The 26,997-nt window shown below is 55.0% G+C and overlaps 1 protein-coding gene and 1 long non-coding RNA gene across 27 annotated transcripts in view; one reads left to right on the plus strand and one right to left on the minus strand.

The window, feature by feature from the left end:
- PRKAG2 (protein kinase AMP-activated non-catalytic subunit gamma 2) overlaps nt 1-26,997 on the plus strand; it is a 269,648-nt gene that overhangs the window by 109,065 nt on the left and 133,586 nt on the right. The window contains exon 1 of one of the 26 annotated variants that reach the window (XM_085005134.1): nt 9,554-10,160. The exons of the other annotated variants lie outside the window; for them this stretch is intronic. Within the exon in view, the coding sequence (XP_084861260.1) occupies nt 10,149-10,160 (12 nt within the window). The 5' untranslated portion in view covers nt 9,554-10,148. Of the gene's footprint in view, nt 1-9,553; nt 10,161-26,997 lie in introns of those variants that run through there. 26 annotated transcript variants of the gene reach the window in all.
- LOC146394881 (uncharacterized) lies at nt 13,883-14,698 on the minus strand. The gene is made up of 2 exons (XR_014833548.1): nt 14,435-14,698; nt 13,883-14,338 (listed from the first exon to the last, which is right to left on the minus strand). It is a non-coding gene; the product is annotated as an uncharacterized LOC146394881 (long non-coding RNA).

Raw genomic sequence — 26,997 nt, forward strand, 5'->3', positions numbered from 1 at the left:
TGCGGCCAGTGAACCAGGGGACCGACGGTGAAAGGCTGGCTTGGGGGCTCGGGGTTCCTTTAGAGCCTCTAGGGATGGGAGAGAAAAGACAAAACTCCCTGGCACATCTGTTTCTGAGTTTCATCTTCTGACCATCGAGTTCTCCTGCTTGCCTGCTGCAAGTCTGGGTTCTCCGCAGCATTTCTCTCCAGGGGGGATGGCTGGAAGGCCTCCTTTCTGGCGCACAGGCCTTCGAGAGGTGAACTTTCCACCGTCTTTCTTGCCCTCTGACCCTCCCAGGACCCTCGACCAGCCCCAAGTCACCTAAAGGCCAGGAAGCTGGGTTCTAGAACGTTGGTAAACTCGCAGATTCCTTTACGTTGTCCCCGAGGGCCGGTCGGGATGAATGTTCCCAGGTCATCTTCAGGAGCAGAGGCAGGAGACGGGAGCCGGAAGGCCTGGGAGAGCCCACTCCTTCCAACGGTGCTTCTCACCTTTTTTTTTAAGCATTTGCTGGAGCACTTTACTGAGCATGCACCTTGCTGATTTTTCTGCTGGAGACACGAACCACCATTTACTAGGTCTTTTTTTTGTTTGTTTGTGACTTTTTTTCTCTTCTTTACATTGGCATTTTCAGTGAAGTAGTTTGATCACAGGGTTTAGAAAAAAATCAATCAAGGAGTTCCCTGGCAGCCTGGTGGTTAAAGATTCAGCATGGCTGCTGCTGTGGCGCAGGTTCAAACTGTGGCCCAGGAGCTTCGGCATGCCATGGCCGTGGCCAAAAAAAAAAGATGCTGAACATAATTTTGCTCTTTGTAGACAACCCGGGGTCCTTATGATGGGCCTGTGATGAGCAGGACGTATCCAGCCATTGCTGGATGGGAAGGCTGGAGACTCGGGGACTTAAGGACGTTGGACCACCTGCTCCTGCTTTTTCCTGCTTTGTGTCTCCGATACCAGCCCTGTGGTCTGAAGCAGTGTTTGGCCTTGAACAGTCCACACTTGCTGCTAAGGAGCCAGGGTTCTTTGTGCGTGTGGTTGAAAAAAGCAAATGATTAGGAGGAAAGTCCCGTGACTCCTCCTTCGAGAAATTCAGTGCTTGGGCTTTGAGGGTTTTGGCTGAGGAGCAGGGTTCTGACTTAGCTGAGATCTGGAGCAGGAACTGCAGACACGTGGTGCTGCTCCTGGTTCACGTCCAAGGGCCCCCGTGCCCTCGCGATGTAGAGCCGGGCAGCCGGGGGAGCCTGGGCCAGCGGCCGGCAAGGGGAGGCAGCTTCAAAACTGGGCTGTCCATGCGATGCCCTTTGAGGCCCTTGGAGTCTGAGCCGGGTGGGGATGGGGGGCTCGTTCTGGGCTGTTTTGAGCGGGTATAAAACACTCCGCAGCTGATCGGGTATTTTTGCTGTTTTATTTCATGCAATTTCCTAAAAACACCAGTGAAATGGGCTCAGGCTGTATCCTGACCTCTTTTATGGGAGAAATGTGGAAAAACAAAAGAAATGGCTGGACGTCTCATGCTGATGCATGAACCTGCCTTGTTTCAAGGGGCTACACCTGACTCAAGTCCTTCAAACCTTTCTGGGTATCACCTTGTATGAGAAGCAGCAGCTCAAACACAAATTCCACCTCAGGCCTCCTATGCTCCAGCAGTGGTTTCCTAATGAAAACGTGCCAAAGGCAGTTGAGGTTCTCCCGGGAGCCCCAGATTCCAGAAGATGGAGATGGGGCCTGGTTGCCCAGGAGACGGGGGGCCCAGGTGGTCTTCGCGGTGGCTTTCTGCCCAGCCTGCGAGCTCACGGACTCTGCATCCTTGCCAAGGCTTTTGCACTCAAGACATAACTTAGAGGGAGAAGCAAACACAAAAGCCAGGCGCTTGGCTTCTAGACCCTTTGGCATCTAGCATTTGAAAGCCATTGCTCTGGGGCCCTGGGGTCCCACGTTCACATGGGGCCATCCTGAAAGCTGGAGTCAGGAGCAAGTTTTGTCGGTGCCTTCAGAACTCTTGGCCTGGGTAGAGACCCAGGGATAGTGGGGCCCCTGAGAAGGGATCAAATAAGCCTCCCCCAAGTGTTTCCATGGTTTCCAAGATGCCCCTGTGAGATTTTAAGGATGGCGGGGCATTTCGTACTTTTTGGGAGCCGCACTTTGGCACGCTAAAAATAATGATTGCCATGGGGTTTTGCCTTTTCTGTTTTTTTTTTTTTTTTTTTTTTTTTTTTTTTGTCTTTTTGCTATTTCTTGGGCCGCTCCCGCGGCATATGGAGGTTCCCAGGCTAGGGGTCGAATCGGAGCTGTAGCCACTGGCCTACACCAGAGCCACAGCAATGCAGGATCCGAGCCGCGTCTGCAACCTACACCACAGTTCACAGCAACGCCGGATCCTTAACCCACTGAGCAAGGGCAGGGATCGAACCCGCAACCTCATGGTTCCTAGTCGGATTCGTTAACCACTGCACCACGACGGGAACTCCTTTTTCTGTATTTTTAAAATTCAGATGCCCCTGTGGGTTTCGATGTCACTGGTATGAGTGGAACTCTTCAAGCTGAGGTGGTTTGCCCAAAAAGTCACCCTCTTGTCACTCCAAGCGTCTCTGCCCCGAGGCCCCGGTGGAGGCGGGAGGCAGGAGTGAGGGTGACTGTGCGGGGCTGACGCGGCGCAGCGGGCGCGGGGGCCCGAGTCAGGGCAGGGAGTGTCACCCTCAGAGCCGCAGCCTCATCAACAGGCCTGGGGAGGAGGAGAGGAAGGCAGCAGGAGGTGACACAGGATCTCCCTCAGAGTCAAGTGCCGAGGTGACCTTTAGAACTTTCCATGAAATCTGACACAGTGTTTTGCAACCAGCAGGAGAGCACCAGCAAATCTGTGCGGGCGGGTGTGCGGCTCCCCCTGCGCCGAGAGGGCCCCCCAGCCCCCCGCCGCCTCTTACATAATGGGGTTTTGTTCGGCTCGCCGCCTTTCAGGGGGGCTCCGGGCTTTTCAGGTCCTAGCACGTGGCCTGCGAAGGTTACCCAGGGCGTTTTCGATTGACGCGTCTTCATTTACTTTTCCAATATCCCAGCCAAGAAGAGGCAGCCTTGGGGCCCTAAGTGCCACCGGACGGGGGCCGGATGGACCCGCCGCGGAAGCCCAGCCCTGCCACTGGCTGCAGGAGGACCCGGGGCAAATCATTCTGCTTCTCTGCACCTCTGTTTCTTTTATTTCGTAAACTGAATAGCCAGGGCTGCCCCACCACCCCCACCTTAGCGCAGGGTTGAGAAAGGCTGGGGAAAGTGCTTTGGGACGGGCTCATAAACGCGAGGCCCTGGTCCATGGGGTGTGCCCTCCTGCCAGCCGGCCTGGCTCGGCTGCCGCTTCTGTCAGCCCAGAGCTCCCGCCTCAGCCCGGCAGCTCTGAGGCCCGGGCGCCACTGAGGCTGTGTCCAGACACGGGGCTGGCACGTGGGGAAGGTCTACCCCGGGGCCCCAGCTGCTTCTGTGTCATCCCGGCCTCCCGTAACCGTTTCAGTGGGAGTCTTTGCAGCTGCACATAACCCAGCTCTCAAAGAGGCTTCGGTGACAAGGGAGATTTAGGCCCCTAAAACTTTTTCATTACTGCCGTTATTAATATTTTATGAAACTGGTTGGGAGTTCCCATCGTGGTTCAGTGGAGGCGAGTCCGACTGGGATCTGTGAGGTCGTGGGTTCAATCCCTGGCCTCACTCAGTGGGTTGAGGATCCGGCGTTGCCGTGAGCTGTGATGTTGGTTGCAGTCTCGGCTCAGATCCCGCATGGCTGTGGCTGTGGCAGAGGCCGGCGGCTACAGCTCCGATTCGACCCCTAGCCTGGGAACCTCCATATGCTGCAGGCGCTGCCTTAAAGAAAGACAAAAAGACACACAAAAAATATTACAGGAAACTGGAAATCCAGGGGTGGGGGTGGACTTCCAGGAGGGCGCCCCTCACTCGGAGGCTTCCACGGACCACCCTGCCTGGGTTTCTGGTGGGACAGTGGGCCTGTCCCTGCGGCCACTGGGCCCTCCGCAGTCAGGGCCTTCTACTGCACGTGCTGGGGACTGGGCAGGTGGGGTGACCAGCGGAGGCTGGGTGTCTGCAAGACAGGTGACGGGTCCTGCGGGACTCCACCGGGAAGCCCAGGGTAGAACCAGGTTAATGGGATAAGACTCCTCCTGGCTCAGCCCCTCTCCCTGTGCTGTGGGAACAGGCATCCCAGGTCAGCTCCAGCCATTGGACTGGTTGACCCGCGTCTGGGGTCGCCAGGGTCTCCGTGAGAACTGTAGGAGCTGGTGGAGAAAGGCGCGGCCACGTGGAAGGAGCAGCGTGCACCACTCCTGCTTCTGCAGCGGTGGGGCACAGTGAGCCACCCCCTTCCTGCTCACCTGTCTGCCACCCCCCTTAGTGTCCCTCCTTCTCCTCCTCTCCTTCCCCTGGCAGTGCCATCTGTTCAACCGTCACCTGACATCCGGCTCTCGGCCGGGTTGCAGTATCCGGATGGGCAGAGGCCAGTACACCTGCTAAAATCTGAAAGGTCGGGTACCTGGACCTGTTCCCCGGCATCATGCTGTGGGCCTGCCCCCAGTAGAGAGCCGCCCCCAAGGTCACCGAGCACAGCCTGCTTCTGTCCCCAGGCCCACCTGCCCGCTCAGAAGCCACCTCGCAAAACGTGGTCAGAAAGCACTGATTATATTTCCCCATCAGGTCAGATCCCTCTGTCAAGGAGCTTGCAGTCTGACTGGGGAGAGAAAAAACACAAAATAAAATAATGAAGCAAGCTCACAGTATGAAGCGTCTCCAAGAAGAAATCATCAATGCCATTTTATTTTTCTGGTTCTCAAGGGTGGGCTTATAATCGAAAAACTAGGAGAAAAAGAACAGCAACAAAACCAACAAAGAATGCAATGTGAATGCCCCATCCTTCGGCCCTTCCCCCAAATCCTCCAGCCCTAGTATCAAGGCAGGGACCTGGGAAGCCCTGCTCCGGCAGCCTGGGGAAACGCGCTGAGACACACAGGCGTCTGCTGCTGCCGTTATCCGGTCCTGCTCTGACCTTCTGGGTCCTGCTCTGGCCTTCCGGGTCCAGCACCAGCCAAGAGAGTGATCTGTAAAGTAGACTCCAGGAATAGGTCTTAAAACACAGCTCCGGGGGAGGGGGAGGGAGAGGGATGGAGGGGGAGGTTGAAGTCAGTGGATGCAAACTATGACATTTAGAATGGATAACGCTGAGGTCCTGCTGTACAGCACAGGGAACTATATTCAATCTCCTGGGATAGACCATGATGGAAAAGAATATTAAAAAGAATATATATATATATACACACACACATACATAATGGAGTCACGTTGCTGTACAGCAGAAATTGGCACAACATTGTAAATCAACTATAATTTTTTTTTGTCTTTTTGCCATTTCTTGGGCCGCTTCTGCGGCATATGGAGGTTCCCAGGCTAGGGGTCGAATCAGAGCTGTAGCCACCAGCCTACGCCACAGCCACAGCAACGCGAGATCCGAGCCGCGTCTGCAACCTACACCACAGCTCACGGCCACGCCGGATCCTTAACCCCCTGAGCAAGGGCAGGGATCGAACCCGCAACCTCATGGTTCCTAGTCGGATTCGTTAACCACTGAGCCACGACGGGAACTCCATAATTTAATAATAAATTAATTTAAAAATAACAACAAATAAAACACAATCCCAAAAAAAAATAAATAAATAAGGAAAGGCAAAACGGACACAAAACCCCCCACCGTTCCATCTTGGAAGCCACAAGTTCCTTCTTTTTCAGCCCTTGCCTTAAAAAACTCCCCATGTGCAGAGAGCTTTCCAGAAGGACACACTCCTGCCCGCTGAGTCACAGCGTGTGTAGGAGTTCCACCTCTTGCTCCTTTGGGACCATCGGCTGGTGGAGAGCTCGCAGAAGGGACAGTGAGGGCTCCCACAGGAGGTGTCCTCAGGTGCCCCACCTGCCACGTGCATGTCAGCCCACCCGGTGCGTCTGCGGGCGTCTCCGTGGTGCAGGGGTGTTGTCCCAAGTTAGGGAATTCCAGGCATGTGTGAATCCAGCAGAGAGACCCCCGGGGTGTGAGAGCCGATTGTAAGATGTTCAGGAATTTTGTAAGCCCATCTGTGCCCCGTGAGTGCCCGAAATGGAACGAGGTTGGAGTAGTTGCACCACAGAAAGTGGCAGAGCCTACAGCTCTGCCCTCCCTCTCTCCCAGCCCCCACGGGTGCCTGTCCAGCATTTTCCAGCACACCACCGCAGCTCCACCTCTGAAGTCCAGGGTCCCCAGCAGCCTTCCTCTCTGCTCTTGGGTGAAGCTGACCCTGGGGAGAACGTTTAGAGTGAGGTCAAAGGTACATGTCAGTGGAAGTTCCCATTGTGGCTCAGCGGGTTAAGAATCTGACTGGTATCCATGAGGATGCGAGTTCAGTCCCTGGCCGCGCTCAGTGGGTTAAGGATCCAGCGTTGCCGACAGCCTCGGTGTAGGTTGCAGACATGGCTCGGAGCTGGCGTGGCTGTGGCTGTGGCGTAGGCTGGCAGCTGCAGCTCCAATTCAACCTCTAGCCTGGGAACTTCCATATGCCCTAAAAAGGAAAAAAAAAAAAGTGTATGTCCATGAAGCTGGGGTCCCTTTGGGGACTTGTGTCCATTGTCAAGGCCATCATATCCGTCCTCACATAGCGTGTCCAAAAGCTGCCCTTAATCCGAGTGCTCCCCGTCTCCTTCCATCCAGAGCTTCCCGGGTCCATCCCTCAGGACAGAGAACGCGCTGGGCCACAGCTTGTCGCTCCATCAGGCCTCTCTTTTCAGAATGTTCTGCTCCCATCTCAGTACCAGAACAGTGACCCTGAATGAGCTGGGTGATTCTTTTCCTCCCTCTGCCTGTGTTTCCGAGTCCTTTACTCCCTTCGAAGAGGCACCAAAGGTTCTATTGAGCGAATTCATGGCCTATGGAGCCCGGAGCTGGGCAGCGGCCACGTGCTCAGAGGCAACTAGAATTATTCAGCTTTAAATAAGATCTTGGGAATACTCTCTGCCCCCACGGGTTTGTGGGAAGGGTGAAATAAAATAATAATTGTGGGGTGACCAGCACTCCAGGCGGCATATGGCACTCAACAAATGGGATTTATTATCTCGCTAATTAAAATACAGTTCTTCGAGGCCAGGAATGTCTTTGAATTGTTCATAGCACGCGTCCCCTCTGTCGCAACTGTCCTGCACATTTGGTGGAGATTTAATAACTACTTGATGAGTGAGTGACCACAGCAGCCCCTACAGGCTGTGTCCCCTGTGAATTTAAACGCATTCGCTTTCGTCGCCAAACTTTGAAACGTTGCCTCTTTCTACGCACTTCAGCACGGAGCCCAAGGATGTCGGATGGGCTCCAGCAAAGCCTTTCATTCTCCTTCTCCTCCAGCGTGGCCCTTTCTTTGTGGCGCACTTGTCTAATGGTCTTTCCTAAAGAAGTTCTGTTTTGTTTCATTTTATTTTATTTTACTTTCATTTTTTAATTATTTTATTTTATTTTTTTGTTTTTTTGCCTTTTCTTGAGCCGCTCCCGTGGCATATGGAGGTTCCCAGGCTAGGGGTCGAATCAGAGCTGTAGCCACCGGCCTACACCACAGCCACAGCAACGCGGGATCCTTAACCCACTGAGCAACGGCAGGGATCGAACCCGCAACCTCATGGTTTCTAGTCGGATTTGTTAACCCCTGTGCCATGACGGGAACTCCAGTTTTATTTTATTTTTATATCAGGGGAGCATTTCTATCTCTGTTAAGAACTGAATTGATTTTTTTAAAAAAATGAAATCTAACTGTGAAATTCTGCAGCCTACCTCCTTAGTCATTTCCAAAGCTTCATCATAGTCTGTTTGGGCTCCTATATTTAATGCAGATATAATCCGCTAGGGTATTGGAAGACCCGAGTGGAGGTGGGTTTTGTGACTTGTTTTGGAAAACGAGGTTCCTCTGAGGGCCCCGTGTTGGCCTGACCTGCCTCCTTTTCTCTGGACCCTCCAGCCTCAAGGCCAAGTCACGCTCTCCTGCCAATGCTACTCTGTCCATTTGTGCTGATGACACTTGTCCATTCTGGTCCCTTGGTCACTGGACCATATGTAGCTGTTTATACATTAGTAGAGTTTAACGGTTAATCTTTGTTTTGTTGGTTTTTAATTTTTTTTAATTAAAGTATAGTTGATTGGAGTTTCCGTCATGGCTCATTGTAATCACTGTAATCACTGGCGTAGGCCAGCGGCAGGTGCGGCCCTAGAAAAAGACAAAAAACAAACAAACCAACAAACAACAAAGAAGTGTAGTTGATTCACAGTGTTTGCCAGTTTCTACTGTATAGCAAAGGGACTCTTCAATATACATTCTTATTTTTTTTTCTTTTAACCTGTTTGTATTTTTAGGGCCACACCCAAGACATATGGATGTTCCCAGGCTAGGGGTCAAATTGGAGCTGCAGCCGCAAGCCTACACCACAGCCACAGCAACGCTGGATCCAAGCTGCATCTGCGACCTACACCACAGCTCATGGCAATGCCAGATCCTTAACCCACTGAGCAAGGCCAGGGTTCGAACCCATGTCTGTACGGCTACCACTGAGCCATGACAGGAACACCTACACATTCTTTTTTATATGCTTTTCCATCATAGTCTATCCCAGGAGACGGGCCAGGGTTCCCTGTGCTCTGAGGTAGAACCTTGTGGTCCGTCCTTTCTAAATGTATCGAAGTCGTTTCCAGATTCCTCGAGGGCAAGACCTCTTTCCTTTGTTTCTTCGTGAGACCTGGCTACAGGGATTTGATCACTGAATCGTCATCCGTCCCAGCAGAAACAAAAGGCAGGTCAGATGGCCCTTAGAAATTCAGATTCTAGAAATAGAAGAAATCCTGCTGTGAGCAAGCCTTGTCCTGGTTTAGAGGGGAAACTGGGGCCATCGAAGAGAGGTAACTTTTGCAAGGTCACAAAGCTAATTAGCTTCCCTTTAGTCCAGTGACGATACCCGCAAAAGAAGTTGCAAACATTGCCTCATCCTGTGTTTTTAACGTCTGATGTTTAGCTGCCGAACACATACACACGAGAAGGTTTTTGTTTTGTTTTATTAGATCAGGGCTGGGCTTGGGAGTCAAGGAGGTTAGAATTCCAGTCCTGGTTCCGCCACTAGTTACGGGCCTTGGAGCCGGCTCCCCCCCACCCCCCTGTCCTGAGGCTCCGTTTCCCCATGTGTGGTGGAAGAGGCTTGCATCAGATGCTCTCTTTGGGTCTGTCGTTCTGCCGTTCTTAGCAAGTCCAAGGCTCGAATGGACCTTTGCTTTCAAGACCCTCCCATTGAATTCCTGGGGACCCCATGTCCCCACCTTTGGGGTGCTCTTGCTTCTTGCATCTCAGGGAGCCAGGAGCTGAAGTCGAGTCAGTGATTTCCAGCGCGGGGACCTGTGGCTTCTCCAGCAAGAAGCAGCCGGAGCCTCCTGACCCCGCGGAGCCCTGGAACACATGAATCAAAATAGTTGCGTGATGTCATGTCATGATGGGAATGTGCTCTGGCCAATTGGTGCCAAGAATTGCCTGGACGGGGTGGTTTCCTTTTACAGTCTTTTTAAAGAGACATCTGCAGACGCGCACATGACTGGCAGGCCGGCCTCCGTTTGCCTATTTAGTCTTCCCTCCCTTTTTCATTTTAAGGAGGAAAGAACCCTGAATGACTGAGAGTGTGGCTGGGCTCAGCTCCGTTAACAAGCCCTCGGCGAGCCTCTGCCTGTGCTTCTGGCAGCTTCTTGCCTACCTAAGGGTGGCGGCGGCGGCAGCGGTGCAAACGTGAGGACCGCTGAGTGCCCGGAGGAGGAAGCACCAGCTGCCGGGCCCCGAGGGTGACCTGTCCTGTGAGCGTGTGGCTCGGGGACACGCCTGGATTCCCGGGCTGTGGCTTGAGCACCGGCTGCGTTTCGAGGCTCTTGGTGGCCGCAGCAGCCGGGCGCCCCCCCACCTGCCAATGCTGTGCCTGTCCCGGCCCCCGGGCACCTGCAGCTGAGGCGGGTCCTGCGCGTCCTGGCATGTTCGCCTGTCCCGCTCCTGTGGCCGCAGCTCCTGATGAAGCGGTTCGGCAGCCTCAGGGGGAGCAAGAAGCACAAGGACTCACACCGGAGCACCGCGAGGCGACAGTCGGAGCCCCATGGCCTTTTTGGTAGGACGGTGCCCTTTGCCCGGCTCTCGCTGGTCCACAGGGCGTGTGTGTGCCTGTGCGTGTGTCTGTGCGTCTGTGTGTCTGTATGTGGACAGCCTCCATGGTGACAGCTGTGTGCAGCCTCTCCTTTAACTGCGGCTGCGGTTGTTCAGCAGCAGTTGGAGGAACAGAGGGAGAAGTGTGTCCCTGATGACGGCTAGTGACGCTGCTGTGTGAACTGCCCACTGCTAATTTCTCCCAGGCTGTTTGCTCCCTCCGGCCCCACGGGGCCTAAGGAAGTTAGTGAGCCGTTGGCCTGTCATTCATTTAGGCAAGACCAGCAGCTTGGGGATAACTCAGAACGGATTGCAACTGTGACTTGTGTGCGTGGAGAGAACTAGTGTGTTGAGAGTTGGGGAGAAGGACTCTTCCCGAACCCTCTGCCCGGGGGCTGCGCAATCAGGCCGATCAAGGGTTAGGTGGGAGGGAAGCCGCCCGGCCTGAGTTGTGTCCCCTGCGTCTGCCTGGCTTCTGGGACCTTTTGCAGCTTCTCCCTGTGCAGGGCACTGGGACCAGGGTGGCTGGAATGTGGGGTGAAGGGCCTGCAATTCCGTCTGTCCAGTGACCTGTGGGTTTGGGCGGGGGGGCTTGTCTGGCTGGAGTCAGGCAGGTGGATTCCCGAGCCTTCAGAGCTTTCTGGGGGCCTGGCTAAGGCCTGCACATGCAAAATTAGGTGGTATAGGGGTTAAGGATCCGGCGTTGTCACTGCCGTGGCTCAGCTTTGATCCCGCTAGCCCAGGACCTTCCGTGTGCCATAGACGTGGCCAAAATCAAGTGAAGGGGTAGACTTCATTTAATTAAGCGTCAGAGTTCGCCTGCCCTGGACTCTGCTGCTTGTGAGACTCGAGACGTTCCCAGATGCTCCGCAGTAAGACAGAGCCGCAGGGCCCCGCTCGTGCAGCCTGGTGATGGCAAAGATGAGGAAAGTGGACGGGGCCTGAAATTGTGTCCCTTGAGTTGAGTGCAACATGGCAGGTGGGAAAAAAAAATTACTTTCTATTTGGAGTAGGGAAATGACTCTGGCAAAACATCTGGGCAGTACCTGAAACCTGGACTACAAACGGACCTCCTAGAGCGTTTTTTTTCCATGGAAGCTTTGCGGCACCCCTGTGCGGTCAGGCGATGATTAGCATCTTTTAGCAATCAAGTGGTTTTCGATTAAGGTATGGACGTGGTTTTTGGAGACGGAGTGCGATTGCACGCCTAGCGGACGACACCGTCGTGTACATGTTACCTTTATAATCACCGGGAAACTGAAAAATTGTGTGGCCCCCTTTGTCGCGACGCTGGCTTTGTCGCAGCGCCCTGCAAGCCGCACCCACCGTGTCTCCAAGGTCTGTCCGTAGTAAGAAAGGACAAAGGTAACTAAAGCTTGTTATCTCCTGCTACACCCAGTTTAACCAGTTACGTCTGGAAGCCTCTAGTGGACTAAGTGTGACACCGCTGACCCTGGGGAGGACAAGCAGAGGGGACAGCAGCTGGGGTTCGGGGAGATTTCAGTCTTGGGAGGGAACCGGAGGGTAGCATTTATGGCACACAAAGGTGAATTTCTGGAGGAACCCGATGCCAAGCCCTGACCGGGGCAGGGCCCGGCGGCGGGGGGACAGTGACGGACATCCTGGGCTGGGTTCATAGACGTGGTTTAAAAAGAAGACTTAAATAATAAAGTAGCAGACATCCATTTACCGTAGAATTAAATCGAAACCGCTTCCTTACCTAAAAGTCTGGTTTGGCTGATGGGGACGGGCTGGGCCCTTCTCGAAACCTGTTATTTGCCAGACAGCGGTTTCTCCCCTTGTGTGTAATATTTGGCTGTCATCCTGTCTGCTGTGCTTCTGAGATCAAAAATAATATTTGCATGGCGACCAGGTTTCCCAAGTGCTCACGTGCAAATGCCAGCTCTGACCACAGGGTCAGGAGAGGCAGAGCTCCTTCCAGAACCTTCGTCTGAGACTTGGGAAGCAGCCCAGGTATCCAGGTTGACACTGAGTCCTGATGTTTCTTTTGTCGGAGTCCCGGTGGGAGCAGGGCCAGACGGCGGGTGTTGGCCCCTGGGTCAGTGTTGGGCATGGATGTGCCGAACGAGGAAGAAACGGGATGTGAACCAATCCTCCCTCCCTCTGTCTACACCTCCCTCCCTCCATCTACACCTTCCTCGTCAGGACCCGCTTTAACCATCCCCCTCCAAAACCACCCCCGTCACCTGGGCAGTGGCCCCCGGGCTTCTCTGGACAGGGACCCTGTCCCCAAAGGAGGGTTCCATTTGTCCTGCCCATGCTGCCACCTCCCCGGCATCACAGGCTTCCACGGCAGAGTTGCCAGTTATGGGCTGGATGGAAAGGGTACCACCCCTGGTTCTCCGCAAGCGTTGTTTCAAGGTTTGTTTGTTTTTTTAAATTCTTTTCCGGCCTCTCCCTGTCCTTCCTACAGTTATTCCTGCAGCCAGAAGAATGTCCGAGAAGGCCCTTCCTCCCCCGAGACAGCTTCGGTGAGGGCTGTAAAGAGGTCTGTCTTTCCCTTACCCTCTGTCTTCCCCAAATCAAGGGAACGTAGGTTGTGGCCATGGTGCCACGGCGGCTTCTGGCATCTCTTCCGGGAACCACTCACTGTGTGCAGCTCGAGGTGGAGCGTTCCTCACACACATCTCCTTTGTGACACAGACATGCACATGCACAAGCACACAAACACGTGCATGCAGGCACACACGCACACGTGCACACACACTTATGCACCCACATACATGCACACACACGCATGCACATACATGCACACACACTTACGCATGCACATACATGCACACACACTTACGCATGCACATACATGCACACACACATACATGCGCACACATGCGCACACACCTACGCAAGCACACACACATACACGCAGACACACACGCACGCACGCATACACGCACACACCCCCCCCTAGCCATCCCCCAGCCTTTTGACCAGCCAGAACAACCGAAAGAGAGACTTGAGGTCCAGATGGTTGGCCTGAGTCCACTAAGGTGCCTGTGGCTGCCTTTCTCATTTCATTTGGAAGCCTGTGGCTCTGGTTGGACTTTTGAACACTTCAAGCCTTGTGAAAAAATGGCCTCGAACATTCTAATTCATGGAAAGCTTGTCCCTTTTGTTCCCAGAGTTTAGTGCCTGCAGAGCTCCCCGTGCAAAGCTAAGCCTCTTCTGCCACGGGGTGTGTGCTTCGTGGGGTAGACACGCCAGGATTTTAACTTAACGCCTTTGTCTTTTGGCCGCATTCGCAGCCATGCAGACGATCCCAGGCCAGGGATCGAACCCAAGCCACAGCTGTGATCAGAGCCACTGCAGTGACCACACTGGATCCTTAATGCACTAAACCACCAGAGAGCCCCTTAAGCCTTTTCTTTTAGCCTCTTGGGTCAATAGAGATCAAGATTACGTGGACAAAAAGCTCGTGGCCGTAGTCATAAAAATGTGAAAAGAAGATTAGGAAAGGATTTTGCTAATCAGATAAAAGAGAGTTGACTGTAGCAACTTTTCTACCCTCAACAAAAGCTGTCTGCAGTCTTAAGACATCCCTTCTGGGGGCTGACGCTAGAGCCGGGAAGCCACCAGGGTGTCAGGAGGCTGGCGCTCTGCCCTGTCTCCTGGGGTCCAGGTGACAGTGGAGACCAGAGCCTCTGGCCAGTCTTGCTTCACATGGAGCCTCCTCCTCCCGTTGGCCCTCCTGGGGGTGAACTCTGAAAAGTCCAGAGTTCCTCGTGCACCTGTCACCCCAACACTGCCTGTCCCAGCTCTCTCGTCCTCTGTCGATGCCCGCAGAGCCCTCGGCTGGCTGTGCCCCTGGGGGAAAGCACTGGCAGTTCTTTGCATCACCCGAAGGCAAGGCTGGAGAGTGAAGTCCGCCATCCATCCTGCCTCCCCCGTCCCTGACCCCCACCGTGGTCCTCTGCTCCCTGCCAGTGCCCTCGTGACCTTCGTGCTGCTTCTGGACGCCCACCTGGTTTCCAGATTGGTGCTGCCTTGAAAGATCCCAATGTGGAATCTGCATTTATCCTTTCATGATGCAGATTTTCAAGCACATGGAGAAAGAGGGAGAATAGAGTGACGGCAGCCATCTTCAGGCTCAGCAGTGATCTGAGCTGCGGCTTTGGGCCAGCCCTGGGGACACAGCAGAGCCAGATGCCAGTCCACCCTCGAAGGGAAAACCACTGTGATGGTTTTTTAAGTTGCAATAAAATAGAGCATAAGACTTACCATCTTAGCTGTGTCTGAGTGTGCCCTTCACTGGCATGGAGGGCATTCACGGTGTTGAGCAGCCATCCCCGCCCTGCATTTCCAGAACTTTCCATCATGGCCCGCATGAAACTCTGCGCCGTGAAACAACACCTGCTGGTTCTGCCCTCCCCCGGCCCTGGAACCCCCCTTCCACCTCCTGTCTCTCTGAACCAACTGCTCTGGGTGCCTCGTACGACCCACACGACATTCGTCCTTTGTGTCTGGCCTGTCCCTTGTTTCAGTGGCGATGCTGGGCGGTGCTGAGGGCTGCAGGGGAAGAGGCGGGGTGAGGGTTGGCCAGCTTGGCCCAGGGCTGCTCCGCCAGGGCTTGAGTGATGGGAGAGAGTGGGCCGTGCAGACCCCCGGGGTGGGTCTTTCCAGACGCCTAGAAGCCCAGTCCCTGTGGCCAGAGGCACCCAGTATGGCCCAGGAGCACCAAGAGGCCAGTGCGGCTGGACGGCAGGAGGCAGAAGGAAGCACTCTTTGGGGACTCAGTGGGAGGGTGGGCACGAGCCTGGTTTATTCGCTGTCTTGTGGGCGCGGGGCGTGAGAGGAAGCCCCTGGGCTCTGGAGAAATGCACCACTGGGCCCTGAGGGCCTTGGTGAGGCCACAGCATAGTGAAGGCAGTGCTGGGACTGGAGCTTGTGCCCCCCCACCCCCCCCGCAGGCCCAGAGCCCACCTGGAGCCACCCAGCCCTGGCTCCCATTCTCTCTGCTGAATCTGTGCCCACGTAGATGGCGCTGCAGTGGGAACTTCGGCCCCGTGAGGTCCCTGGTGGTGGAGGCATGTGGGATTCAGGAGCGGTCTCTCTGGGCTAGAAGTCAAACGAGGCCTGGCTCACAGCCTCCCGTTCATCCCACCCTAAGCCGAGCTGGAAGGGCTCGCGCTCTTTTCCTCCGCGTGGCCTCCCCCAGACACTGGGTGGCGGGCCCTGGACCAGCCCCATTGACAACAGGTGGAGGAGGGGCCCCGGCAGGGCCCCCCCCACCCCGGGAATCTTAGCTAAGCACGTTTGGATTCATCTTCTCTCAGAGGATGCCCTGGATCACCAGGGAGTCAGCCGGTCACCGCCTGACAGGCAGGCGGCAGCGGGGCTGGGTGTGCCCGTCCCGGCCGTCTGCTCACTTGTTTTCCAAGGCGCAGGTGAGGACGGAGAAGTGGTGGCTGGGCTGTCACTCGCGGTGCCCCTCCCCTTTCCTGCCCCTGGCGAGACAGACTAGGAACGTTCTAGCAATAAGGCCTGAGTGGTGATGAGTCAGTGAAATGGGTGCTGGGGGCTGCCTGGAAGAGGCACGGTTTCCGGAGCCTCGGTTCTGGACACACGATGCAGGGACGAAGGGCATCTGCAAGGGTCTGATCTGACTGCAGAGCCCGTGCAACGACTTCGGGCATAAGGGGGAAAGAAGCTAGGTGATGGGTGGACCTCACAGTGCCCTGGACAGGGATGGTGATGCCTCGGGGCTGGGAAGCCTGGCTGGGTGGGTCAGCGCCTGCTGCTCCCCACGGGTCACAGGCATCCTGTGAGCTTCCAGGCCAGACGGACAACCTGGGATCTCAAAGAGAAGGTGAATTCGGTTCTCAGATCCTAATTTGTCTTTGATGAGTGAGAAGGAAAAGGTGCGTGGTCCAAACCTCTGAGACGGGTTGGCATGGACATTCCCCGAGGGCTAGGATGCTCCTTGTACCTCTGCAGCCCTCGGCCCTGGCACTGCTGGCCACCGCAGGCCCCTCCCAGCCGTGGTGTGGTCCAGAGTGTCACCGCAGAGGGAGTGTGTCCCCTCCCAGGGAGGCCCCTGGTCGGACCCGTGCTGGGCCTGTGGAGTCCGGGGTGAGTGGTGCCCTAGGTAAGGGTGGGCCAGCAGCGCCCCAGCTGGAGTCGGGGGCATGGCGCCCACCTGGGCTCCAGGGCCAAGAGCAGTGCTGAGATGGTGAGGTGAGGGCTTTGCACAGATTCAGAGGGAGTTTCAGCGACTCAAAGAACTAAAATGTTTTGCTGAAAGAGGTCACACAAGTCAGGGAAGACTGGTGATTTCACAAACACACTGCAAATAAGGGACAGAATGCCCAGGGCTCAGCTGCACCTGCATTCAGCCTTCCTGTCACTTTCACGTCTGTTATCCGCATCCGAAGCCAAGTCCCCTCCTGGGGAGACAAGGCTGGAAGAAGCAGAGAGGAGTTCCCACTGTGATTCAGTGGGTTATGAACCTGACTAGTACCCATGAGGACGCAGGTTCGATCCCTGGCCTCACTCATTGGGTTAAGGATCTGGTTGCTGTGAGCTGTGGTGTATGTCGCAGGCGCAGCTCGGATCAGGCGTTGCTGTGGCTGTGGCGTAGGCTGGCAGCTACAGCTCTGATTCGACCCCTAGCCTGGGAACCTCCATATGCCACGGGTGTGGCCCTAAAAGTAAAGAAGGAAGGAAGGAGGGCGGGAGGGAGGGAAGGAGCAGAGCCCCAGCCCGCAGGCCTGGGGTGGCCGTCCCTCTCTGCGCTCCCAGAAAGGGGAGGCCTTGGGAAATGGTTGCAGCGTGTGTGCTTCTGTAGGGGTTTCTGAGAAATTCTGCTAGAATCAAACACGTTTCCCTTGAAGTGATTCTGTTGACAAATAACGGACTATGTATGTAGCCTGGAAAACCTTTTCCTGTCTGCCAGCACAGAGCACAGAAAGAAAAAGGAAAAGGCTGATGTGGCCGTCGGGGAGGTGTGTTTTCCAGTGGAGGTTTTATTGTTCTTCAGGTGCGTGAGGCTGATGGACCGGGAGAGACGCCACTCAACAGGCAGTTCGCCACCCCTGTTCCTAAGAGGAAGGGACACAGCACCCCTGCAGGGCCACGCAGGGAAGCTCCAGGGTCCATCGGGGGACGGGGAGGGGAGGGGGCTTTATTGTGGTTGCCATGGGGAAGGCCAGGCCAGGCAGAGTCCAGGGGGTTAGGGTGGACTGGCTTGAATAATTTCCGCAGGCTCTGGGGTGTTCTGTTGTCTGACACCTGCCCCAGGGATCGTCGGGCCAGAGTGCCCCATGGAGTGTAAGAACCAGCTGGGCGCTCCTCAGTGCCAGCTTGGGACTGGTTTGTTTTTTGTCTGCTTGTCTGTTTGATTTTTGCTTTTTAGAACCGCAGGCTAGGGGTCAAATAGGAGCTGTCATCGCTGGCCTACACCACAGCCACAGCGACGTCAGATCTGAGCCACGTCAGTGACCTACACCACAGCTCATGGCAACACCGGATCCTTAATCCACTGAGCGAGGCCAGGGGTTGAACCCGCATCCTCAAGGATACTAGTCAGGTTCGTTACCGCTGAGCCACGACAGGAACGCCCTTGTTTGTTTGCCCCTGAGAGGCACACTCGAAGAACTGGCAGAGCTCAGGAGGGGTGGGCTCTGGCAAGGCCCCAGATGCCAGGACATCCAGAATCCGGAAAATGAGTGGTCAGTACAAGGCGTCAGCCCCTCGTTCTCGCTGTTGTCTTTGCCCTGAACTTAGTGTGTCCAGCTCCACTGGGTGGCCATCTGCCTGCCTCAAGAGTCCAGCCTCCAGCGTGGAGGGGCAGGTGTCCCCAAGTCCAGACGCCCTGGCCTCCTGGTTCTTACATGCCAGCAGCTCAGGCACCGGAAGAGCAAGGTTAGGCTGTCTGTCCCTGACGGGTCCCCTTCACGTCCTCATCCCACCTCCAGGCCACAGGACATGCCACGTGAATGACCGCAGCCCAGCCCGCAGGCACCACCTCCCCGTGTTAGCGCTTTTCCACAAAACAATCCCGTGCCCGCCTGGTGTGGGGGGGGTGCGTGATGAGTGGTCCTGCAGACACACTCTGCTGGAGATGCTTTGGGACCACGTTCGCATGGAACCTGGGACAGGCCTGATTTGGGCCTTATTTCTGGAGGAAGGTGACAGGAAGGTGTGGCCAGACCACCCTGAGAGTCCAGGGAGGATGGGCGGCCCCGTGGGCCCTCGGGAGGCCCCCAGGCAGGGCTTCCTTGCAGCCAGAGCCCCGCTCCCCATCCTGCCCACCCCACCCAGGAAGGTCTAGCCCCTCAGCCTGCTCCGACTTCTCTCCCTGGTTCTCCACCCGCCTCGGCCTCAGCCGTGAACATCCTGACTCTTGCGGTTTGACTCTGTGGCTCCCTCTGTTCACGTGTTCGCTGAACCCGTCGATTAAGCGCCTGCCTGGGGCGTGGGTGCAGCCGCTGCAGCGGTGAACCATATATGCACTGAGCAAACACACATAAATAGTAATTCAAGCGTGTGATAAAACATGAAGGAGTGATTTGAGATGGTGTCAGAGGATCTGACGTCGACGTGCGGGAAGGCTGCTCCGGACAAGAACGGGCCTTACGGGGGGAGGTGGCCGGCCAGCGGGGCGGGGACACAGGAGCGGTGCACGTCGAGGCCAGGCCTGACCTGGCAGGCGGAGGGGCCCAGAGGGGTTCGCAGAGCCCCGGGGGACTCCCAGGTGTCTCGGGCGCCCGGAAGCCCATCCTCAGTGTCTGGCACTGGGCTCAGCATCCCTCTGGGATGTCAGGGAAGGTGACGGCCATCACCTCGCAGCCGCAGCCGAGCAGCTCTGCTCCTGACTTCCCCCGCTGTGACCATCGCCCGAGGCAGGTCCGCATCTGCCGAATCTGCTTGACTGAGGGCGAGTTCGTTGGCAGCACAGGGAAGGGAGCAGTTCCCCCAGCAGAAAAGCAGGCTTTCTCCCAGACAAGGAACGGTGGGACCCTTCTGGAGGCTCCTGAGCAGCTCAGGAAGCCCCAGACCCACTTTGGCTGCCTGGAGGGCCGAGCGCCCAGCCGAGCCTGTGTTTGCCCCATGCCCGAGCCTCTGGGTTACCTGGCTGGGAAGGGTCCTTCGGGGCCCATGGTTATCCTCAGAACATAAAGCAAAGAGGGTCGCACTGACTGCTTGTCCTGCGGCCCCTTCCTCCAGGTCCACGGCCCGGAGGTGTCTCAGCAGAGTCTTTCCTGGGGCTCTCCAGCACCTGCCTGTCTCACTTGTTTTTGAGTAAGACAATCGCTTGACACAGGGTCTGATGACTCGGGCTGGGCTGTCCTGCTCCAATCCTTGGGCGTGGAGACGGGGTCTCATTCTTCTCTCCGCCTGTGACAGGTCTCTGCCACTCTCGTGGCAGCGCATATGCTCTGTAGGGCATGTGACAGTTATTCAGTAAGCTAGACATGGGAGTGGTGGTGTTTACACTTATGAGAAAGACTCAAAAAGAGGAAGACGTAAATCCCCCTTGGTTCCTTTGATCTTTCCCCTGCCTTGAACGTAGATGTAATGGTTGGAGCTCCAGCAGCCATCTTGGGTCATGAGTGTGACCCCCGAGAAGGGAAGGTTAACTTTGTGACCCTGCCACAGTAGCTCTGGACTGCCTGTCTTTCAGACCGCTTTTGTGTGAAAGAAGAATAAACCTCTTTCTTGCTCAAGCCACCGTTATGTTGGATTTTTCTTTTTCTTTTTAGAGCCGCAGCCATGGAATATGGAAGTTCCCAGGCCAGGAGTGGAATCAGAGCTACCGTTGCCAGCCTACACCACAGCCACAGCAACGCGGGATCCGAGCCTCGTCTGTGACCTACATCACAGCTCACGGCAACGCCAGATCCCCAACTCACTGAGTGAGGGCAGGGATTGAACCTGCGTCCTCATGGATACTAGTCAGATTGGTTTCCTCTGCGCCACAACAGGAACTCCTGGACTTTTCTGTTAAATGGGGACAAACTGATCTAGCCTAACCTAGAGCTCAGTGCCTCGCAGGCACTCAGCAGTTACTTGAGCACTGAGCAGGTGAACTATGCGCGCCTCCTGAGTGTAGGTGACTCCTTCAGACTGAAGATACAGAGGTGGGTGAGGGCTGCCCAGACTGGGACAAGGATCCTGTCTCTGAGGTCCTCCCACTGACTTTGTCCTGCTCCATATTCCCTAGAGCTGTGTGTTCACAATACCACCAGCAGGCTTACTTTAAGAAAATGCTGATGTTCTAAATTTAGACTTAAAAAAACTAGGCCGGCGGATGCTTTATACAAGTAGGTCACTTTCTTCACATTGCTGTGTCCCTTTCTGTGGATTTCAAACGATGACTCAGTTTGAGGTGATCCCACCATGGATGGAGATGGAGACACTATCTCAGATGAAGGTAAAAGGCAAATTTCTGGAGTTCCCTTCGTGGCTCCGTGGTTAACAAATCTGACTAGGAACCATGAGGTTGTGGGTTCGATCCCTGGCCTTCCCCAGTGGGTTAAGGATCCGGCGTTGCCATGAGCTGTGGTGTAGGTTGCAGGCGTGGCTCAGATCCCACGTTGCTGTGGCTCTGGCATAGGCTGGTGGCCACAGCTCTGATTCGGCCCCTAGCCTGGGAACCTCCATGTGCCGCGGGAGCGGCCCAAGAAATGGCAAAGAGCCAAAAAAAAAAAAAAAAAGGCAAACTTCTCACCCATCTTTGGGGCCGCTGACTTTGGGACCACCATGTTGAGCTTGGGGGAAGGTTGTGAAACCTGGACTCTTCCAACAGGGCTATTTAAAAATATATATGTATTTACAGGAATTCCTGCTGTGGTTCAGTGGGTTCGGCAGCATCTTTACTGCGCCAAGGTCACAGGTTCCATCCCTAGCCCAGCCCTGCAGGTTAAAGGATCTGGTATTGCTGCAGCTGCAGCATAGGTCCCAGCGGTGGCTCAGATCTGATTCCTGGGCCAGGAACGCCTTATGCCATGGGGTGGCTGAAAAAGAAGAAAAAATGATGAGAGTTAATCATAGACTTCTTTCTCGTAGTTTTGGTGAGATACAGTTGACACACAGCACTGTGTAAGTTCAAGGTGGACAGAAAAATGACTTGACTTTTACATACACCATGAAATGACCACATACGTTTAGTGAACGTCCATCATCTCATATAGATACAGAATAACAGATAAAAAAAATTTCCCTTGTGTATAAAAACTCTTAGGACTCACTCCTTTAACTTTCGTGTATACCATAAGGCAGTGTTAATTGTCTTGTCATGTTGTATATTATATCGCTAGTGCTGATTTGTCTTATAACTAAAGACTATATTTTGACCACCTTCCAGTTCCCCTCCTCGCCGTATCTGCTAATCACAAATCTGGTCTCTTTTTCTGAGTTTGTTTTTGAAGTGTAATTGGCTTACAATATTGTGTTCATTCCCGGTGCACCGTATAGTGATTTGCTATTTCTGCGCATTTTAAAATGATCGCCCGTGGACCAGCCCGGCCTTGACATTCCTTTTTGTGATGTGTGTGCCGTGCGCATCACTGGATAAGCCAGACGCCCGGAAGTCAACCTGTCTGATAAGTGTATTTAGTGCATGTGTGTCCTGCTGGTGCCGAGAGTGATGTAGAGACATAGGAAGGGCCTCTGCAGCGCGCGGCGAGATGGGGGCCAGGATCACCTGCAGCTCAGGGCCCCCAGGACCGGAGCTGGTGCAGAAAGCTCTGGGGCTGGGGCTAGAGCTGGAATGGCCTCTGCTCTGCTCCTGGCGTCCACCCGTCTGGATGCCCACGCCCAGGGGCTTTTGCCTCTGGACCCACGGAAGCCACGTGGACGGGTCGCCCCTTCTTGGAGGGTCCCTCCAGCTCCTCCAGCACCTGGTGCCTTTTGACACCCCCTTGTTGATTCTTGGCTAACGCAGCACTAATTCGTGTAACCTTGTTAATGTAAGTTTTGCTAAATCAGCAGCGTGGAGAAATGTACAAATGGTAGGTTGTGAATGGGCACAGTTAGAACACAGTCGTGTAACTGACATGCGGATGGAGAAACGGAACCTCACCGGCACCCCGGAAGCCTCTCCCAGAGCCCCCCCCCCAGTCACCTCCCAACCCCCACCCCCCCGATTAGCATTGTCTGATTTTGAACTTCATATGATGGGCCCCTGCGAGATCTATTCCTGTCTGGCTTCTCTCCCTCCAATGTTAGGAGCTGCAGGCCTGCTGCCAGTGTGGCTGAAGTCCATCCACTTGGTCGCTGGGTCTGTGCCCGGTCTTCATGGACCACACCTCCGGCACCCTCGGCTCCGCGGTGGCGCTGCCGGGGCTCCAGCCTGGGCCCTGACCGTTCGCACGGCCGCTGTGCACACTCTTGCACATCCTCATGCTTCTCTTGGACACGCACTAGGTCGGGGGGGGGGTGGGGGGGGGACGACGCACTGCGCAGCCTCCGCAGATGTTGCCGCTGATGTGAGCCCTGTCCCCACCCCCAGGCTAGCCTGTAAGCCAAAGCCGGGACTTCCTTTCCGCGTAATCTAGTGCCTTGTGCGGCACTACCTGCCCCCCTTTTGCCCATCAACCAGCTCCGCACGAATGCAAGTGTTTTCCTCACCTGGTCATTGAGGTGTAGCCTCTCCCCGGGAGTCCCCCAGGATCCTCTGAAGGGTCCCATGTGCCGATCAGCTTCCCCGCCAGCAAGGACCCAAGCTCAGCCTGTGAACTTGCTCATTGAGAAGCAGTGGGAAGACCACAGGCGAGGACCCAGTGCGTGGGCGACGAGTTCTGTTCTCTAAGCCCCGCGCTTGGGGTTTATTTCTGCCTGGGAGCTCTAGCAGGTCCTGGTTGGTAACCACCAGCTGTTGCTATAGCAACTCCTCGCTTGCTCAACTAAAAATAGATCATCTTCATCCCTGGGATTGAAAAATTAAAGAAAATCAAAGTGGGGGAGGGCTGGTCCGCTGGGCTGAGGCTCCCCAGATGGATTTGGAGGTGCAGCCAGTGAAGCCTCCTGAGGCCTCCTTAACCGCCCGCCTAAGAGCAGAAGGGGCTGGGGCAGGATGGCAGGTCTGCCCAGCAGGGTTCTCCAAGCCACAGGGACGCTGGCCTCTTCCCTCTAACCTCATCTGTCTTCTCCTTTACAGGCTGAGCCACAGAATTTAATACTTCATTATAAAGTCATTTCATCTGGGCTTTATTCAGTTTCTTAATCTTAAATCTTAATTCTCCTACGAGATTGTAAATATTTTTCAAGGTCAAGGACTTAATTAGTAGGGTAAGACAGGAATTTGAAATCCTGTCCTATGAGAAAGAGTTGAAAGAATTGGAAACGTTGATGCAGTGAACTTGGGACCGGGTGGAAAAGATGTTTCAAGGACCGTGGTAGTGGAGAGGAATTTCCTTGTTCTCTCTCATCCGACAGGAACACAGAACTCAACACCCTGGGAGAAGAAATACATCCCCTTTGAAAATACATGTATTTCATCTTAATCCATTTTATTGCACTTTTAAAATCGTGAAAGGAAGGAATTCCTATTGTGGCTCGGCAGGTTAAGAACCCAGCTAGTATCCATGAGGATGCAGGTTCGATCCCTGGCCTCGCCCAGTGGGTTAAGGATCCGGCACTGCCGTGAGCTGTGGTATATAGCCTGGCAGCTGCAGCTCTGATTTGACCCCTAGCCTGGAAACTTCCATGTGCCGCAGGTATAGCCGTAAAAGGAAAACAAGTAAATTAATAAAATCATGAAAGTAGACTCATACTTCAGAATGTGTGAAAGCTGGAAAAAGTCCCACATAATGACCTGCGTCCACGGCACTGTGACGTCTGTGAGTCTCTAAAGAGCACAGGGCCTGGAGGTGGCTACTGGGGGAAGGAGGGGACCCGAGGGGCAGGGCAGGGCCGAAGCTGGCTCCACGCCGTCAGCCTTGTGGGGTGGCGGTCCCCAGAGGTGGCTGCGAAGACTCAGGGTGACGCTCTGAGCACCCTGCCTGCACACGGTGGGCGTGCAGCAGGGGGAGTTGCTGAGGGTGGGGTGGGTTTCTGAGCATGGGATGGTAGATTTACTGAGAGGCCCCCGGAGGGCCTGGCGCTGTGAGTTTGGCTGCGGTGGGACACAAGTGTGGGTGAGAGTGAGAAGAACGCCTGGGAGGTGGAGCGGTCAGGACTAGAGGTGCAGGAAGCAGACTGGTGCACCAGCTGAGGGCAGGACCCTCGGATCTGGATGTTTCTAGAGACCCCCCCCCTCACTCCCACAGAACCCTCACTGCCCAGGAACCCCACACCAAGGCTGTCACTCCTTTTCGTCCTTTTTTTCACTTTTCTTGTTGTACTAAAATATACATAGCATCAAATGCCCCGTTTTAACCATCTTTTAGCGTTCAGTGGTTCGGTGACGTGAAGTGCAGTCCCTTTGCTGTGCAACCCTCATCACTACCCACCTCCAGAACCTTCTCATCTTGCAAAATGGAAACTCCGTCCCGAATTAAACGGCAGCTCCGCATTCCCCAGCCCAGCGCCGGCTCCTGCCACTCTCCTTTCTGTCTCTGAATCGGACCATTCTGGGAACCCCGTGTAAGTGGGGTCACACAGCATTTGTACGTTTGTGATTGTTATTGCGTGTCAGCGTAGCCTTCCTTCCTAAGACTGAATGAGGAGTTTCCGTCATGGCTCAGCAGGTTAAGAACCTGACTAGGATCCAAGAGGACGTAGGCCCCGCTCATTGGGTTAAGGATCCGGCGTTGCCGTGAGCTGTGGTGTGGGTCACAGACGTGGCTCAGATCTGGCGTTGCTGTGGCTCTGGCGCAGGCCGGCGGCTACAGCTCCGATTCCACACCTAGCCTGGGAACCTCCATATGCCGAGAGTGTAGCCCTTAAAAAAACCAAAAAAAGGCAATGGATGATATTCTGCTGTAAGTAGCAGCCACGTTTGCTGCTCCTTCGTCAGTGGCCGTGGTCCCCCAGCCTGGACAGCAAGCCCTTCGAGGCCGTGCCAGGCCCCATTTCTCTTCTCCTGGGACCACACTCGTGGGCTCACTCCCTGGGGGGTGAGATGAGCGGCCCCTTCGGTGTGATGAGGGGGTGCTGAGAGCTCAGGGACCTCCTCTGAGGTACTTCAGTCCCCCAAGGGGCTGCTTGGTGGGGCCACCTGCAGTGTGATGGGGGGCGGTGAGTGCCCCTGGGCCCCCGGGGTCTGATCGCAGGCTTTGAGCCCTGGCATCGTCTGTTACGCCTTCCCTCCCAGAGGCCTCTGGGCCTCCTCAGCCTGTACACGTCGCACCTGACACATGGGCAGGCTTAGCGCATCGCACAAGCCATGGGGACAGGAGAGGCCTCCTTACTCGGGGTTAGGGGAGGAGCAGGAGTCTGGTGCCCTGGGCCCGGGAGGTGGTCTGAGGGCACCGGGTTCCTTTAAAAGATCAGAGCAAGGGTCCAAGAAGCCAGGCGGGTTTCCTGGAGGAGGCGGTGGGCCTTGGAGACAGACATACCTGGCGTTGGCCACAGGGGACTGAGGCCCAGCCCCGCCTTCGGGGGGCGGGGAGAAGGTTTCCCAGCAGCACAGCCTGTGGGGGAGTCACCCCTCTTCAGGTGCAGTGTCTCTAGGTGCCGGACCACTGACGCGCTGTGTAGACAGCTCCCTCCTGGGCACACTGTGCAGACAGCTCCCTCCCGGGTTTACCGAGAGGATTAAGAAAGGGCTCCGGGGCCAAAAAGGGCACCGTCGAGTTTCTTTGGTTGAGTTGGCGCAGACTCTATTGAGGAAGGTCTCCAAAGGCTTGGGGAGATTGGAAGGTTAGGGGACACAGCTTTCTTTTTTTTTTTTTTTTTAATCTTCCTATTGTCGTTGGTTTACAATGTTCTATCAATTTCTGCAGTACAGCAAAGGGAGCCAGTTAACATGCACATTATTTTTCTCACGTTCTCTTCCATCGTGGTCCATCCCAAGAGACTGGACACAGTTCCCTGTGCCGTCCAGCAGGACCTCATTGCTCATCCATTCTAAGTGCAACCGTTTGCATCTACTCACCCCAAACTCCCAGCCCATCCCTCTCCCTCCCCCTTGGCAACCATTAATTAAGTCTGTTCTCCATGTCTGGGAGCCTGTTTCTGGTTTGTAGAGAGGTTCATCTGTGCCGTGTTTTAGATTCCACATAGAAGTGATATCCTGTGGTATTTATCTTGCTCTTTCTGACTTTCACGTAGTATGAGAATCTCTAGTTGCATCCATGTTGCTGCACATGGCCTTATTTTGTTCCTTTTTATGGCTGAGTAATATTCCACTGTGTATATGCACCACCTCTTCTTAATCCATTCATCTGTCAAAGGACATTTAGGTTGTTTCCATGTCTTGGCTATTGTGAATAGGGCTGCAGTGAACGTAGGGGTGCATGTATCTTTTTGAAGGAAAGTTTTGTCTGGATAGACGCCCGGGAGTGGGATTGCTGGGTCATATGGTCGTTCTATGTTCAGTTTTCTGAGGAACCTCCCCACTGGTCTCCATAGTGGTGGGACCCGTTAACAATGCCACCGGCAGTGCAGGAGAGTCCCCTTTTCTCCCAGAGGACACACCTTTCACCAGGACTGTGATGGTTGGTGAGGAAAGAAGCCCCAGTGTCCTTGACAAGCTCTGTGGTCGCCCTCCTCTGAGGCCAGCGATCACCGTGGGAACCAGGCCCCGCACTGGAAATCCTAAATGCAATGGGGATGCGTGGATCCCGGGCGGCAGGGGCCAAGGGGCAGCACTTACCCCCAAAGAGCAGGTGGCGTGGTCACTGTTGAGGACAGCAGAGTCAAAGCAGCATGGGGACAGTCCGACTCAGGCAGACCGA

Source organism: Sus scrofa, chromosome 18 (genome assembly GCF_054392235.1).
Source record: "Sus scrofa isolate SSC_HxYL_T2T_F1_AM1 chromosome 18, Sscrofa_HxYL_maternal_Yorkshire_Landrace_v2.0, whole genome shotgun sequence".
NCBI lineage: Eukaryota > Metazoa > Chordata > Mammalia > Artiodactyla > Suidae > Sus > Sus scrofa.